At 33.8% G+C, this 15883-nt stretch overlaps 1 protein-coding gene across 1 annotated transcript in view; it reads left to right on the top strand.

Moving 5' to 3' along the window:
- Nucleotides 1-15883, top strand: part of LOC117178815 — a 91526-nt gene that overhangs the window by 55986 nt on the left and 19657 nt on the right. Inside the window, exons 5-6 of the mRNA XM_033370306.1 lie at nt 8556-8681; nt 10133-10372. Of these exons, the coding sequence (XP_033226197.1) occupies nt 8556-8681; nt 10133-10372 (366 nt within the window). The remainder of the gene's footprint in view (nt 1-8555; nt 8682-10132; nt 10373-15883) is intronic.

The following is a 15883-nucleotide window of genomic DNA, read 5'->3' on the forward strand; positions in this document are numbered from 1 at the left end:
TAAAATTTCAATATTATGAGCTAAATAAAAATAAGCAAGAAGAAAATTGAAGGATATGAAAAAGAATTCCAAATTTTTGGAATTGAATTAATCCAGTAATACGACACTTGTCGAAAAAAAGGATGCATTAATCCCGTAATTCACAAATGCGGGATTACGGGAATAAAGTTATTTCTTAATCCCGCATTTCTGGATTACGAGAATAAAATTAATCCGAAATAATTTTGTTCGGGATTGGGAATAATTCTTAATTCAAATTTAATTTGATTAACGATTTAATTGAATTACGCCCATCTCTTCTTGTGGAAATGTTTTACAAGGGGACCTTCAGGTCGCCTAATTTTTGTTTTGGTCGATACTCTCCCCAGTGATAGACACCTAATAAAGGCTTTCTGAGATGAATCAAGAAAGCGCAAACTTTACTCATTTTTGAAAAAAATATATTTAAAGAATTTCATGCGGATGGTCATGTTGCTGGTGCAACTGAAACTTCAACGGCCCCTGTGGCTCAGCTGCTTAGGCGCTTGGTTGATACGCGCAAGGTTGCACGCTCGATTCTTATTTTCTGCACTTTTTTTTTAATGCAAAACTTTTTATTCATTCATTTCTTAATAATCCGTCATGAAATTATAATTTCTAATGATTATTTAATAATTTTTTTCAATGAAAACTTCGTTTCCGGGAGTATAGAAAAAGTCATGACCGTCTACATATACAATAAGGTATTTTCACTCCAATCACTAGCTCACTTCACTTCGTTGAATACTGAGGGGATAACTATTGACCAAATGCATAGGAATTGGTTAATTTTTGCTCTATTTTTCTAATATCTTCGTAGAAAGTAATTTTTCTGTATAAGTGCAATTGAAAAATAGTTTTTCTTTTTTAGGGACTATTTAATGCAATAATAAAATGATGATAATTTTCATTCATGCGTGCGTTAAGGCTGAGCGCTGGTTGTCTACCCTTTGAAGCACGATTCAAAATTACATTGAAAAACAATTTTTGTAATTTAAATAAATAATTATTAAAATATACACAAGAATGTATACAAATTGTGTAACTTTTGATTTCAGACTAGAAAAAAATTTATAACACATACATTTGATGAATAACAGTTTATTTTCATTGAATTTGAAAGACTGACTAATATTTTTCAAAATATTTGTTAATAGATACATTTTTTTAAATACCATATGATATTTTAGCAGCTTGATATATAGAAGCTAATTGCAGAATATAATACTGATAATATTTGAATAATTCTAAAACAAAATTTCAGATTGTTTTTTTCCATTGAGACGTGACAAAACGACGCTTGAAATAAAAAAAAAGAAAGCATAACTACAATGCAGTCGTGATAATTTATGTATTTATAGGTTATATAATTATATGAATTCCCAGAAAAATACATACAAAATATTAAAAACTTATAAATAATTATTTTCAATCACTTTTCCAAGAAATTTCTTTTTAAATTGAATGTTTTGTAAAATATAATTTGGTCTTTGGAATTCACTGAAAATAAACTGTTATTAATATATATATATGTTGTATTTTTTTTGCCTGAAATCGAAGTTACACAATTTGTATATATTTTGAATCGTGCGCCAAGTGCGGCCAATGAGTGGTCAGCCCTAACGCAAGCGCAGTAGCTCAAGGTGCCAACATTGGCATCATTGGTCCACAGTACAAACCGGAAAAATAAATCAAATCAGCCGGCAAGAAAAAGTTGGGATATGAAAGCCTCAATAAGGTATTTTCACTTCAACCATCAGCTAACTTCATTTTGTTAAAAGCTGAGAGGGAAAAATGGATCAAAACTTTATTTCTGTAATATATTTGTAATTAATCATCATTATTATTTTATTAATTCATTAAATAGTAATTAACAAATAAAAACTATTTTTTAACTACACTTATATAGAAAAAATGACCTTTTATGAAGATGTTAGCAAAATAGGGTAAAAATGAACTGAATCCCATACATTTGGTACCTTATTTCCCCCTCAACAATCTAAGAACTGAAGTTAGCTGTTTATTGAAGTGAAAATACCTAATAGGCTTACATCTTATCAGTTTGAATTTTCCCGCCGTTATATTTGAAGCTTGCAATGTTTCACGAAACTCCCAATGTTTCATGAAACTTTTCATCAAGCTAAAGTTTCATGCAAATTTACATCCCTACTCATCGCGAAAAACAAATTTCTGTTTTTATTATACAACTGTATTTACCTTATCTTTTATGTATGACACTAGCCACTGCAAGATTAGATATCTAAGATGCCTTTAAACTTCCGCAGAAAATCTAGTGGAAATTTGATCGAACGACCAGGCATCAATTTCGATGCAGACGGTCACGACTCAGTTTGTACATCCCGGCTTTGGTGGTTTGAATGTCATATAGTAGGTTTTGACTAACCTAACATTTTGATATTACATCACGCCAAGTATTATTTTTATTCCAAGACTATTTAGTCGCTGGTAAATAAGAGGAAGTGAAAAGTTAGGTAATTATTATTATAACTTGCCTGCTTATTAACATTTGTATTACTCAAATAACGACCGAGAAAATGATCCTGACAAGTGACTTACAGTTTGTAGACGACACTTCACGTTGCACTGGATGAGAAAAAACAGTGTCTAAATGATGCTTTTCCCCTAAATTCTCCGAATGAACCTGTGTGGTTCAAATTTGTTGCAACTCTATTGAACACCGATTTTGGTGTACATTGGAGGATCGGCGATTTTCTGTGTTTTTGAGAACATCAACTTTGTAGAATTTTAGAAAAACAGGCCCCAGGTTTTCCCTATTGAGCATCTACAGGCCCGAAAAGCTATCTTAGCTTTTTTTACTATTGCGTCAACATGGAGTTTCCATGTGAATTTAGGGTTAACTATTACTCCTAAATACTTCGCTGATTTGGAAAATTTTACTTTCTATCGTAGAAATTACGATGTCTAAGGTCAGGAGTCTCCCCTTTCTTGTAAAATGCATGAGTTCCGTCTTGTCTCAGTTTACGGACAAAGAGAAAAGTTCGTCATAAGCTTATTGTCGTCACATGGTATTATATCGGTACGTATGGATTTAGTCGATAATGTAATTTTGTATGCAGCCATCTTCAGTAAACGGTTTCTCTTTAATTTGTCCCTGCAGCATTGTTCGACTATGGCGCTGACTGTATGAGTTCTGCATCCATGCTTCCCTGTTACCAGGATTACCAGGTCATCTATGGTACATAGCATTGACTCTAAACCTGGATTCGTTTGAAACACGAATCAGGTCATCAACGACAAGCGCCCACTGGGTGGATGAAAGAACTATTTCCTGTGGGCATTCCCTTGAAACTTTGGCCTTCACTTCATTACCATGTAGCGAAGTATGCACAGTACTGCTTTCCAACATGGAATGCATTCACCTGTTTACCGTTTCATTAACTCTGTGCGTTTCAGCAGAACTGTATATAGATTAAATTCCCTCTATCCTCTCTATCCCTCTACTCCCTCAATTTAAAAAAACGCTTCAATTGCTACTTCATCTTTCCGCACTGCATTATTAATGTGGAATGTATACGCATAGGAAGTCTACGGCGGATCTGTCTTTTTGAAAGGCAAATTGATTCCTATGAAGAGGTTTTTCCGTTAGAATTTCCTGTTTCATATAAGGGTCCACTAATTATTCTATTATTTTCAGCATGAATGAGATTAATCTGGTCGGGTCTAAAGGATTTTGTATTATAGTAGATATCCTTAGCCGGCTTTGGAATGTAGATTTCCTTAACCTTCCTCAATGGTACCGGGTTGTATCCCTATGCTAAGCATGTTCGAAAGATGCCACATAATGGACCCACCAAGGACTGAAATCCTTCTTGAATAAATACATGGAATATTTTATTATATCCTACAGCTTTAAATGGTTTGAATTGTGAAACTACCCAACTAATTTTTGAATGAGTAAACATACGACCGGCCTCTTTCCAATCTTCCAGTTGGACAGTTAAAGTTGTTTCTCCTGAGGGGTATGATTCATGGGCCGCCTCCTCATTCGTGTAATTCAACTCCGAGCCCCGAAAGTGTACCCCCATTAGGTGCTCGAGGATTTTATTAATCTTCTTAGCCATTTCACCTAAAGGCAACATTAATTCCTTCAGTTGACATGATATGATAACCCCTCAAGATTATCTGAAGTCTAGCACTGTCAGATACATCCTCGATTCCCTGAAAATACAGCTTCCCTTATAAAAGGCTTGGAGTATCCTTTTTCAGGTCCTCCAGTCTAAAAATCCACCAGGGGTGCATCCCTGTCTGTTTTATTAATGTGAAGAGGACAATTGTCCTTAGACGCTTTCTTCATACCTTTTTCTAGGGTGTCGATAGTAAATTCTATCTGTTCGATAGACTTCATTCTGCCCAGTGCAGCATCCAGCAAACTGTTGAGATACACCCTATAAGTATCCCAATCATTTGCTATAGGTATCCTATACCTTCAAATCTCAAGTAAACCTTAGGTAAACCGCGGATAAAGAAATACTCACCCCTGTGATTGGTGGCCTTACTACCCAAATCGAATTATGTATGTTATCTGATGAGAAATGGTCATCCTTTAAAGTAGATTTCTCCACCAGATTTCTCCATTCCTCAGATGGTGGGTCCTGGGAGTCAAATGATTCTTGTTACTTAATCCTCTACCTTTCGCCTTGCTAAGCCCAAGGTTCTTATATTAAGGTAAAAAGGTTTTGTTATTTCGTGTAGTAAAGGTTTATCTGGATAAAATTCAGAATGGAAAGGGGAAATCCAATGTTCATTATAATATATTATAATATAACTTTGGTTTTTAAGAGGATCTTCATATTGATCCTTTTGAATCTACAGTGAGGCCTGCAGCAGATCTTCTTGAGACTCTCGATCGTCCGGTGTTCCTGAGAGTCTGTTAGCAAAGTCTTTTAGTCTGTTAGCAAAAGTGCTACGGTCATGGTCACCAACGGAGAGCTGTTTTTTAGTCGCTATGCAGGCCGTAGGTTATTAACGTCCGGATTCCAAACTTTTACCATACTACAATTATTCGTGCTAGGAGAGCTCTTTTGTGAGTATCCTTTCATGCATATCCAATCGGGTGGCTAACAAAATTAAGAGTTCCTTTGATTTGTGCCCCCTACCCCAAAAAAGCTTCCATTTGGTGAAAACAAAACTGTGATTTTTTTTTTAATTTTTTAAATACGGGGTTCTTGGATCCCATGAAGGTAAAGCCATTCCCAACCGTAAAAAGTCTATATTTTCTCAAAAGTATAGAAAAATTAAAAAAACCTCCTCAAAAAATTAAAAAACACCACTTTTTGAAGAATTTTTATTGTACCGAATATTTTTTAAATAACGGTATTGATTATTTCGTTTCAAATCCATCAAATATTTTCATTTTATTCCCATTTCTGATCACTTTCTACGATGTTTAGGAAAAACTAGAAATTCTTCGTATAAAACCTTTGAGAAAATACGGATTTTTTACGGTTGGATTTGGTTGAACTACCATGGGATTCAAGAAACCCTTGTTCCAAAAATTTGAAAAAAATTCAGTTGTTTTTTCACCAAGTGAAAGATTTTTGGGCGTTAAGCCTACAAATCAAAGACGCTTTGAGTCTTTGGGGCCACCCTGAAATACATACACATGCCGGCCGAAAACCGTTGGATCTCCTTTCCCAACATGCTTAGCCCCCCCCCCCCATACCGACTACAAGATGTCGCAGATTTCTCCGTTGTAGTTACGCAAGTAATTAGTAAAATAAAAATATTCAGAAAAAGATTTTTCATGAACTTATAATCATGATAATTAGCGAATGGTTTCATTGTATATCTTGATTTTTTCAGAAAACTTCTTGAAGATCCACTAGGACTTAAAAATATATTATATTTAAGAATTTGAATTTAAAAATTTTAAAATATATTATAAAATATATTTAAGAAAACTTACAAATTTTTTCTACCGGTGAGGGGCGAAGAATATTTATTTTTTAGTAAAAATATCATGATGAAACTTTTTTCGGTCAATTTATTTTGAGTTTTTTAAATTTTCATCATATTTTTCGCGTCACGCATAACAATAAAAAAAGATGCCATATTTTTCTTATATTTCCAACAGATGTTGTGAATGATGGTTCAAATAATTTTGTAATCATTAATTGTCACGAATAAAAAAATGCATTAAAATATGAATTTCTGATTTGGAATGGCATTGGTCAGCTTATTTCATCAGTGGAAAATAAAGACGGATGTAAACGAGAGAATGGATATTTAAAACGTAAATGGTCGAAATTGATCATTTGGTATACGAGTACACAACGGGGCGTAATAAAGTCGCTCAAAGAAATACCCTGATGATACTTCGCACATTAAACACCTTCTCGGAACATTTATAATTAATGTGTTGGTTTATATGTTCAATATAATGTATATGAAAGCGTTCACATTTCCAGGCTTGACAGGTTTTCACACATGTGCGCTCGATCGCACATTTAGACCATCCAATAATATTTTTAGACATCAACCCCCATCACCTTTGATAGGTAGTTACGTTAATAATTTCTTCATAAGGTTATTGTCGTCACATGGTATTATATCGTCACGTATGGATTTAGTCGATAATGTAATTTTGTATGCGACCCTCTTCAGTAAACGTTTTCTCTTTAATTAACTATGCAATTTCATTCAAAATATACAAGGACATCCTATAATTTCGCTTTCAAAACCTATCATTTTCAAAATTAATAAAGTTTTCTCTCACAATTTAATAAGAATTTAATTCGTAATGAGAAGTCTTGCGCGATTTAACAGTAAGCAGTAGGAATTATTTTAATATCCCACTTTCCAAATTTTGCTTTCTGACAAAAGAATAAAATATTTTAGTATTAAAGGCCACAGGCCACATTTATAGAAAATTGATTTTTGTCCAAATGTTTAATTTTATTTTTTTTTTCGAAGTTCGAACGTGCGGATCAATAGTTCAATAAATATATTAGGAAAATAGACCGTTTTTATTAAAATTATTGCCAAACTTTGCTTTTTTACATGTATTTCAATACAAATAATCGCTTATTGTTGAATTTTCATTGTGCACAAAAGCTTTTTATTAGATTTTGCTAAATATCTCACATTTTGTGGATCAGACCCATAAAAAAATTGTTATCCCCAGAAACTTGACAAATTTACTATTTTGTGTATATCCTTCAAGTATTAGAACAAGAAAATCGACATTTGTCAAATGAAAACAAAACACGACATTTTTTCCATTATGTTATCGGTATTGGAAATCAATATAAAATAAATTTTAGATACATATTCTGGCACAGAAAGTAGTTGAATTTATTTTAAGGACTGTTTTAACGTTAAATATGTTAAATATGACCATACTGAAACATGCTCTTAAGTTTTCTTCTGAGATTTTGTATTCAAAATAAATTTTCCTTCGCTTTTATTTGATGCACAGTAGTGGCTCATACTATTAGAGCTACCTTCTAAAATACTGAATTTCTCAATTAAACTGATTCATTTCATTTCAAAACTTATTTCCAGTTGGTTTTTTCATTACTATTATGAAGCAAGCATATTCGCAGATTATACACTTTTATTTGGTAACATTGTAGTAGGGCAGTTTGATGCGTAGACCTTTTTTTGTCATATGTAGTTAGTTGACTCACAGCAGTTGAGATCTACCAGCCGTGTTGTTCGGGTTTATTTCATCTTAATCTAAAAAAAAATGTTTTTTTTTGTACGGCTCTAATAATATGAGCCACTACTGTATGATATAGTTCTTCCGAGAATTTACGCAGCGCCGCAAGTAGGAGTAAAACGAGCTACGGAGGGTGTGCGGTAGTCACTCTGACGTGAACAAAAATAAGCGTTTACATCCGCAACGGAAGTCTTTTGGGTTCGTTCCCTACCACAGCCAGCCCCAGAACCGGCTCAGTCTACATTTATTGTAAAGTGTTTTTCGATACCAATAGTATAATAAACAAAAATCCTGTGACTGGTTCTTAGGAAATGTCCATTTCCTTGTTTGAATGTTAAGGCGATCTTAAAACCAACGTTAAAATAAATTCAAGAATTATCCCTGCTAGGATATGTTTTCTACGTTCCTTATGAATTGAAAAATCTCCTTTGGTTTTGGCTGCTAGAAAGTGTTGGTTTCCTTGCTTGCATATTCAGGGAATGTTGAAACAAACTCCAAAAATCCTGTATACATAAAGAAGGAATCTGGCAACAAAACTTTTGTTTAAATAGGTGTGATTGACAAAATGTGAGGCATTTAGCCAAATCAAACAAAAAATTTTTTGAAATATATAAAAATTCAATAATAGACGAATTTCTCTATTAAAGTGCATATAAAAATTGAATGTTTCGCAATTATTTAAGTAAAAAACGGTCTATTTTTCTAATAATCTTCTTATGAATTATAAATCTGCATGTTACAAATTACAAAAATAATATATAATTAGACAATTGGACAACAATTCATTTTCTGGATATTTCATGCGGGGTTATTTGAAAATATTCTTTTATTTCAGAAGAAGGATAAGTTCAGAGGAAAAAAGTATAGCTGAAGTAATGGCTTGGTACACGAGTGTAAACGCAGCAATGTTGGATCACTTAACCAATCAAATAAAAGAGACTGACAATAGCGGAGTCTGGCGGTAAGTAATTTCTTCTCCGTAGATATTTATTAAAATATTACAGCTTTTTAAATTCCTGAGTTAAAAGAAGTGAAAATATATTCTTAGAAAATCTTGCTTTAAAAATTAAAAAGAAAAATGGAATATAAGATTCATCTACAAAAGGGAGAATTAATATGAAGGGTATGGAGTATCCACTCGTGTGAAAAGCTTACACTCAAAAGGTTGCAGAGTCTAGTACGCGAACCTAAAAAAAAAAAGAGAATAATCCCTCGAGCATAAGAGAAATTGATCTATAAATACCTACGGGATTGAAAAAGTTTATTAGCATATCATAAAAAGAATTAATTATACGAAATGTATACACTGTCGGTACCGGTAAAAAAATTGCCGGTGCCGGTAAAAAATTGCCGGTACCGGTAAAAAAATTACCGGTACCCACAAGTTTTTTTAACGGTTTTTTTTTAAAGCATATTTCTAGAAAGGTACCGGTTGATCGCGCGAGTCCACGGAATTCGTGAAATTCATGATATTCATGGAAATCCAGGAATTCATGCAATTCAAAGAATGCAGGAATTCAAGTAATTCATGCAATTCTAGGAATTCATTCTATTTATGGAATTCGTGGAAACTAAGGAATTTATAGAATTCATGAAATTCGCGGAATTCTTTGAATTGAAGGAATTTATGAAATGCAAATTTCTCTAACTTTTCTTTAACATCTCGTGGGGAGGGGGTTTGGAAGACACTCCTGTGCTGGTTACAGAAATAATGTTAGTCAAACCCCTACCCCTTTCCAACGTCTTGTGTGCGAGGAGGGAAGGCACCCCTCTAACTGTTCACAAAAATAATTTTAGTCGAAACCCGAACCCTTTCCAACGTCTCGTTGAGGGTGCACCCTTCTGACTGTACAAAGAAATAATTTGGTCGAACCCCGACCCTTTTCCAACGTTTCGAGGGGGCGGGTTCACCCCGGTGACTGTTCATAGAAATAATTTTAGTCGAACCCCGACCCCTTTCCAACTTTTCATGGGGGGAGGCACACCTGTGACTGCTCACAGAAATAATTTTGCTCGAACACCGACTCCTTTCCAACGTCTCGTGGGGGACGAAACGGCACCCCTGTGATTAATTTTCTCGTGGGGGGAGGCACACCTGTGACTGCTGACAGAAATAATTTTGGTCGAACACCGACCCCTTTCCAACGTCTCATGGGGGGCGAAACGGCACCCCTGTGATTAATTTTCTTAATGTCTTCTTCCCGCAGTCTAGACTTTATCCTTAAAATATGCTTTAAAAAAAAAACAGATAAAAAAATTGTTGGTACCGGTAATTTTTTTTTACGGGTACCGACATTTTTTTACCGATACTGGCTTTTTATACACAACATTAAATATATCCATTTAAATTAAACTTTTTTGATTGTATGTAATTCACTCCAGGAGACATTTTTCAGAGAAAATTTCTTTCAGGTATCTCATCGCATTTAAGAATTTGTTACGCAGCATCGAGAGCATTGGAATAGCTTCGGTTTATGGAATCAATTACTACGGTCGAGGGACCCTCGGGGATGAAAATTATGTAAGCTACATCCGACACGATTCAATTGGTCGGGACCTTCTTAACGGATCTCTCACATACGTGCCAGGCCTCAAACAATTTTACAGTGATCTCACTCGAACCATGTCCAATTATGGACTTATAAAATCTAGGTAGGAGTTCTTATCATGCTGTGAAAAAATCAGAAGACCCTGATTCTATATTTAAAAAAAGAACATTACAATTGATTAAAATTGAGCCAGTTCCTTTTTGAGGAAGTTCTCATAGAGATCATCTAAAAACTAAGTCAAACTTTTGGGAGGAGGGCGAGAGGGAGGGGGGCAACATATTACATCATCCATGGAACCACGAAGTAACAGTTGTGCATGGAATATATAAATGTGAATAACAATTTTTTAAATGCATGCAAAAATAAAAATCAGTGATTTTATTTTACGAGTAAAGCATCTTTAACCTGTTTTTTTTTAAATCCTATTTTTCCTCTGTTTTCAAGAAACTTAGCCTTCTTCGTTTTAACGCCTAAATAAATGCCAACTGAATTTAAATTAGCACCCAGTAAGAAAATCAAACTAATTTTCGTTAAAAGTTAATTATATTTCCCCTATACCCGCACCTCAACTTGCGACAAACATACTTGTTGATAGCATAGTCGCACGTTCTCTCCCGTGGTGATTGGGGAAGGTATCTATGTTGTTGAAAAATAGTTTGCTGTTGTTAGAAAGTCGTTTGTTTTTTTTTCGTTAAAAATTTATTTATTACATTGTTGGTCGAATATTTATCATTTTTAGTTTAAAATTCAACAATCTGGTAGAAAAATGATATGTTTTGTTGTAAATTCGTATTTTTTCATAGAAATTAATCTTCTTTATTGGAAATTGAACTGTCTCTTTAAAAGTTGAACTAATTTGTTCAAATGAATGAACTATTTTATTATTGTTTAAAAATTGATATTTTTTACAAAAAATTCAACAATTTGGATAGAATTTTTTTGTCAGTTCACCTTTTTTAATAGAAAATTAATCCTTGCAATGTAACTACATTGGAACTCGGATTTCAGTTAACTAGATTTGAGCATTCTGATTTAAAATTAATTTATTTGTCTTAAATATTCAATTATTTGGTTGAAAATTAACTTTTTAGGTGAAAATTCATATTTTCGGGTTAAAAATGTAACTGTTACCTACAGAATTCACCTATTTGGTGTGAAAATCTAAAAAATTTGATTGAACAATCGTCCGTTTGGATTGAAAATTCATCTGACTTAAAAAAATTTGTATTTCCGTCTTGAAATTTCAAATATATCGTTCAAAGTTCGTACCTTTTGCTATGTTGTAAATGTTACTGTTTGTTAGATAATTAATTTTGTTCTTGTTGAAAATTCAACTATTTTGTAGACAGTTCATGATTTTAGGTCTTTGTGGTTAATAATTTAACTATTTTTGTTAAAAATTAAATTATTTTGTTGAAAATTTGACTATTTTATTAAAAAGTCATCTTTTTCCAAAATGTAACTGCTTTGTTTAAAAATTGACTGTTTGGATTAAAAATTCGTCTTTTTCAATTGAAAATTCATACTTTTGGTAGGCAAATTCTTGTCTGAAAAGGCAAATTTTTTTACATTGAAAGTTCAATTGTCTCATAGACCATTCATCTTTTTCACTTGAAGATCCGACTGTATATGGCTAAAAATGCAACTATAATATGTGGTTGAAGTGATTTCTTTCTTCTTTGAAAATTTGATCACTTGTTTAAAAATTTGTTTATGAAGGTAGAAAACCCAACTATTTGGTTAAAAAATGATCTCCTTTGCGTGAAAGTTCTCGGAAACTCAACTCTTTCTTTGAAACTCATCTCTTCTGGTAGAAAAATAATCGTTTTCGTTGAAAATTCAACTATTTTGCTGACATGAAACCTTAAGAGTTTTGTACTGAATTAATTTTATTTAAAAGAATTTATTTCTCATTATTCTCCCATTTTCGTGAAAAATCGCCCTATTTATCCTGTTTTGAGAGTTTGCATATTGATCTCTGAAGTCTGTAAAATAGTATATTTGTATGTTTTATTTTAGGCGATTATGAAATCAAATTTTAAAAAATTGACTTTGAGGGGGGGGGGAGTGGAAAAATTGTTCGAAATAGCGTGACGTAGTTGTTGAATGGCCCATAAACTTTGGTAACACTTAAAGAGCAGCAATACGGAATTAGATAACAAACAAGATCAGAATGTTTCATGAAAGCAAAGAGGCCATCTATAAAATCTGCATCACCAATTTCAGATGAAGAAAAATTTGACTTCCGAGCGGAAGTGCTGCGAAATTGTGACCAAAAAGGTTTGCTTAGAAAAAGTTCGAGTTTGGAAGAAATAGATGTGGAAGTTTCCCATCTTAATGTAAAACTGACTAGAAATTATAGCTGTCTCGGCCACGGGTTGTGATGAAAAATGCAATCTTCAGTTTAAATATAAAATTAAAAAATTCACTTAATATATTAGGTTTGTGAATAAGGAAAAAAAGTTTTAATCCGAAAAATGTTAGGCAATTCCGAATAAATCGACCAAGAATTTTGAGGTTACAATTTCACAGTTTTTGAAAGTTGGTTTTTGGGTAGCGATTGAAAATCGAATTTTCAATTTTTCACCAAATTAAAAACTTATTTCTGAGGCATAAGGAAGCGATGCCCAGAGCGATGCCCAGAGCTGGGCAGTTTTTCACAAAAATTGTATTTGAGGTATCTGAAATACAAACTACATTCAAACAAAATACATTTGAAATACCTTACGGGGAAAATACAATTATCTGATGTAGTTCAGATACAACTACAAAATACATACCAGTATTTTGAAATATTATTTGAAATACATTTTAGAATTGTATTATGTAGTGTAGGTATTTTGTGTATTTTTTTAAAAATACTTTCTAATATCAGCATATAAAAATTAGATTAAAAATCGCTAGAGTGTTTAATAAGCATAGGAATTTTATGATCAAAGAATGGGGGTGCAAAAAAGGGACAAAGAGAGGAGAGAGTAGGGAGAAAGAGAGATGAGAGAATGTTGATGGTGATGAGAGGAGGGGCGGTAGGTAGTACTTGTGGAGGGGTTGGGAGAGAGAAGAGCGAAAATCAATCTGAGGGGGGGGGGGGGGGGGGAGGTTTAATCCTACAATACGGTGCCTAGCGCTGCGCAGAACCATTATGCGACATATTAGGCTGCGAAGTACAGTCATCTAGTGTATAGGATTGTGCAGTAGAGTCCTCCGCAGTCTATCGGATTGCGCGGTAGAGATTAATAATGCGTAGAGCTGCGCAGTAAGTTCTGCATTGCGTAGGGATGATCGACAGGCACATGTGGCACACGCGTGTGCGCAGTAAAAGGCTACTTCGTGTATGGGTGCGCAGTAGATATACACTGCGATGGGTAGCGATGCGCATTAGAGACACATGGCTCGCACAAATGCAAAGTACAGTCTTTAAGTATATATGGCTGTGTCGTGTCCTTATATGGTTAATTAAACTGCGCAGTAGAGTTATATGATTCGCATGGCTCTAATGCGCAGCCTGATCGCCCATAGCTCTACTGCGCAGTAAAGGGCACCGCACGCTTCTACTGCGCATTCGTGTACATCGTAGAACTCCCCTGGACAGTCATACACGCACCGGAAATCTACTGCACAGCCAAGCACATCACAAAACTCTACTGCGCAGCCACACCCACCACAGAACTCTACTGCGGAGTCATTTACATCACAGAACTCTACTGAATATCCATGCACATCACATAACTATACTGCGCACCACATAACGCTACTTCACAGCCATGTGCAACACATAACTCTACTGCGCATCCATAAATATCCCATAAATCTACTGTGCAGTCATATGCATCACATAATTCTACTGCGCAGTTTAATTTACCATGTAAGGGCACGACACAGCTATATACACTTGAATACTGTACTGCGCATCCTAAAGAGTCATGCATCTCTACTGCGCACCCATATATGAAATAGGATTTTACTCCACACACGCGTGTTCCACACATGTCTGCCCATCATCCCTACGCTCTTCAGAACTTACTGCGCATCTCTACGCTTTATTAATCTCTACTGCGCAATTCGATACATTGTGGAGGACTCTACTGCGCAATCATATATACTAGATGACTCTACTGCTCATCGTCATCAACATTCTCTCCTCTCTCCTTCTCCCTACTCTGTCCTATCTTTGTCTCTCTTTTGCACTCCCACTCTTTGATCATAAAATTCCTATGCTTATTACACACTCTAGGGTCTTTTAATCTAATTTTTATATACTGATATTAGAAAGTATTGTCAAGAAAATACACAAAATACCTCAACTACATGATACAATTCTAACATGTATTTCAAATAATATTTCATAATATTATTGATGTATTTCAACCACATGGTGCTGACATACATGTATTTCAGCAATGTAGTTGAGGTATTTTGTGCTTTTCCGGTACCCATTTTTTATTTCGTGCACTTAATTTCCCAGTAATAAGCATTGAATTCAGAAGCATTTATTTAACTTATTTCTTAATTATTAAATCGTTTTATATGTTATAAAGTCCGAAAATATTTAAATTTATATTTATTTATATTTTTAAAATTTATTTAAACATTTTCAAAAATGCATTACAAAAATCTATTTAAATATGTGAATTAAAATAATGTTAACACTAGAGAGATAGACTTGAATTAATTAGAATTAAAATTTCAAAACTTATATTCAAAATGAAGGAATGAAAACAATTTATCACAAATAGTTTGTGAAGTGATTAGAAGGAATTAAATAAACTCAAAATGTGAAAACTTTAGCGGAATACAAGAAATATCTGGGAGGCTTGCCTATTAGTACAATTAAAAGAAATTGAATATAGAAAACACGTTCTCTTTTTGGGAAAAGGAAACCATGCGGCGTTCGCTATGGGAATAGAAATGAATTAGTTTCTGAGATATTTTATTCTTATGATCACATTTTAGACATATGGGAAAATCGCGCATTCAAAAGAATAGAAGAATGTTCACTTTTACGGTGAAACCTGAAAATATTAATTTTTCTCTATTCAACGCTTACTATCGGGTTACCTCGAATTCACTTAAATTTACTACCACTTACCCTTAATTTAAATTGAACTTAAGCAATTCGTATTATTGACACTGAAAATCATAGATGTTTACTTTAAGCCATTACACTTCCAATTTTTTACTAAAGTATAGTATAATAAAGCGAATGATTAATGTCAAACATTAAACAATATTTTTAAATAGTTTCGATAAAGAATGAAAAAAATGTTTTGTCAATACAAAATAACTTATGTTTCTTTATTCATTATTTACAACGAGTAATTTTGCAATTTTATGCAGAAATTAGTTAATTTATATTCATAGCAAATGTGGATTCTGTATTCAATAGTATCCCACTCGGCACCGGGACATCCTAAAGAAGTCCCTAGAATCTGCCTACTATGCCTTTGTGACTTAACGTCTTTAGGGCATCCTTTAGGATCTTTTCATGGCATCAAAAAGTCATCAGGACGTCCTTATAGTCCGGGAGCTGGGTATGTTCCCGTATGCATTCAAGAGGCAAAAGGTAAAAACTAGTTAATCTTATGTATTTTGACCCGCTGAATCCAATGGTACC

This window comes from Belonocnema kinseyi, chromosome 8 (assembly GCF_010883055.1).
Source record: "Belonocnema kinseyi isolate 2016_QV_RU_SX_M_011 chromosome 8, B_treatae_v1, whole genome shotgun sequence".
Lineage (NCBI taxonomy): Eukaryota > Metazoa > Arthropoda > Insecta > Hymenoptera > Cynipidae > Belonocnema > Belonocnema kinseyi.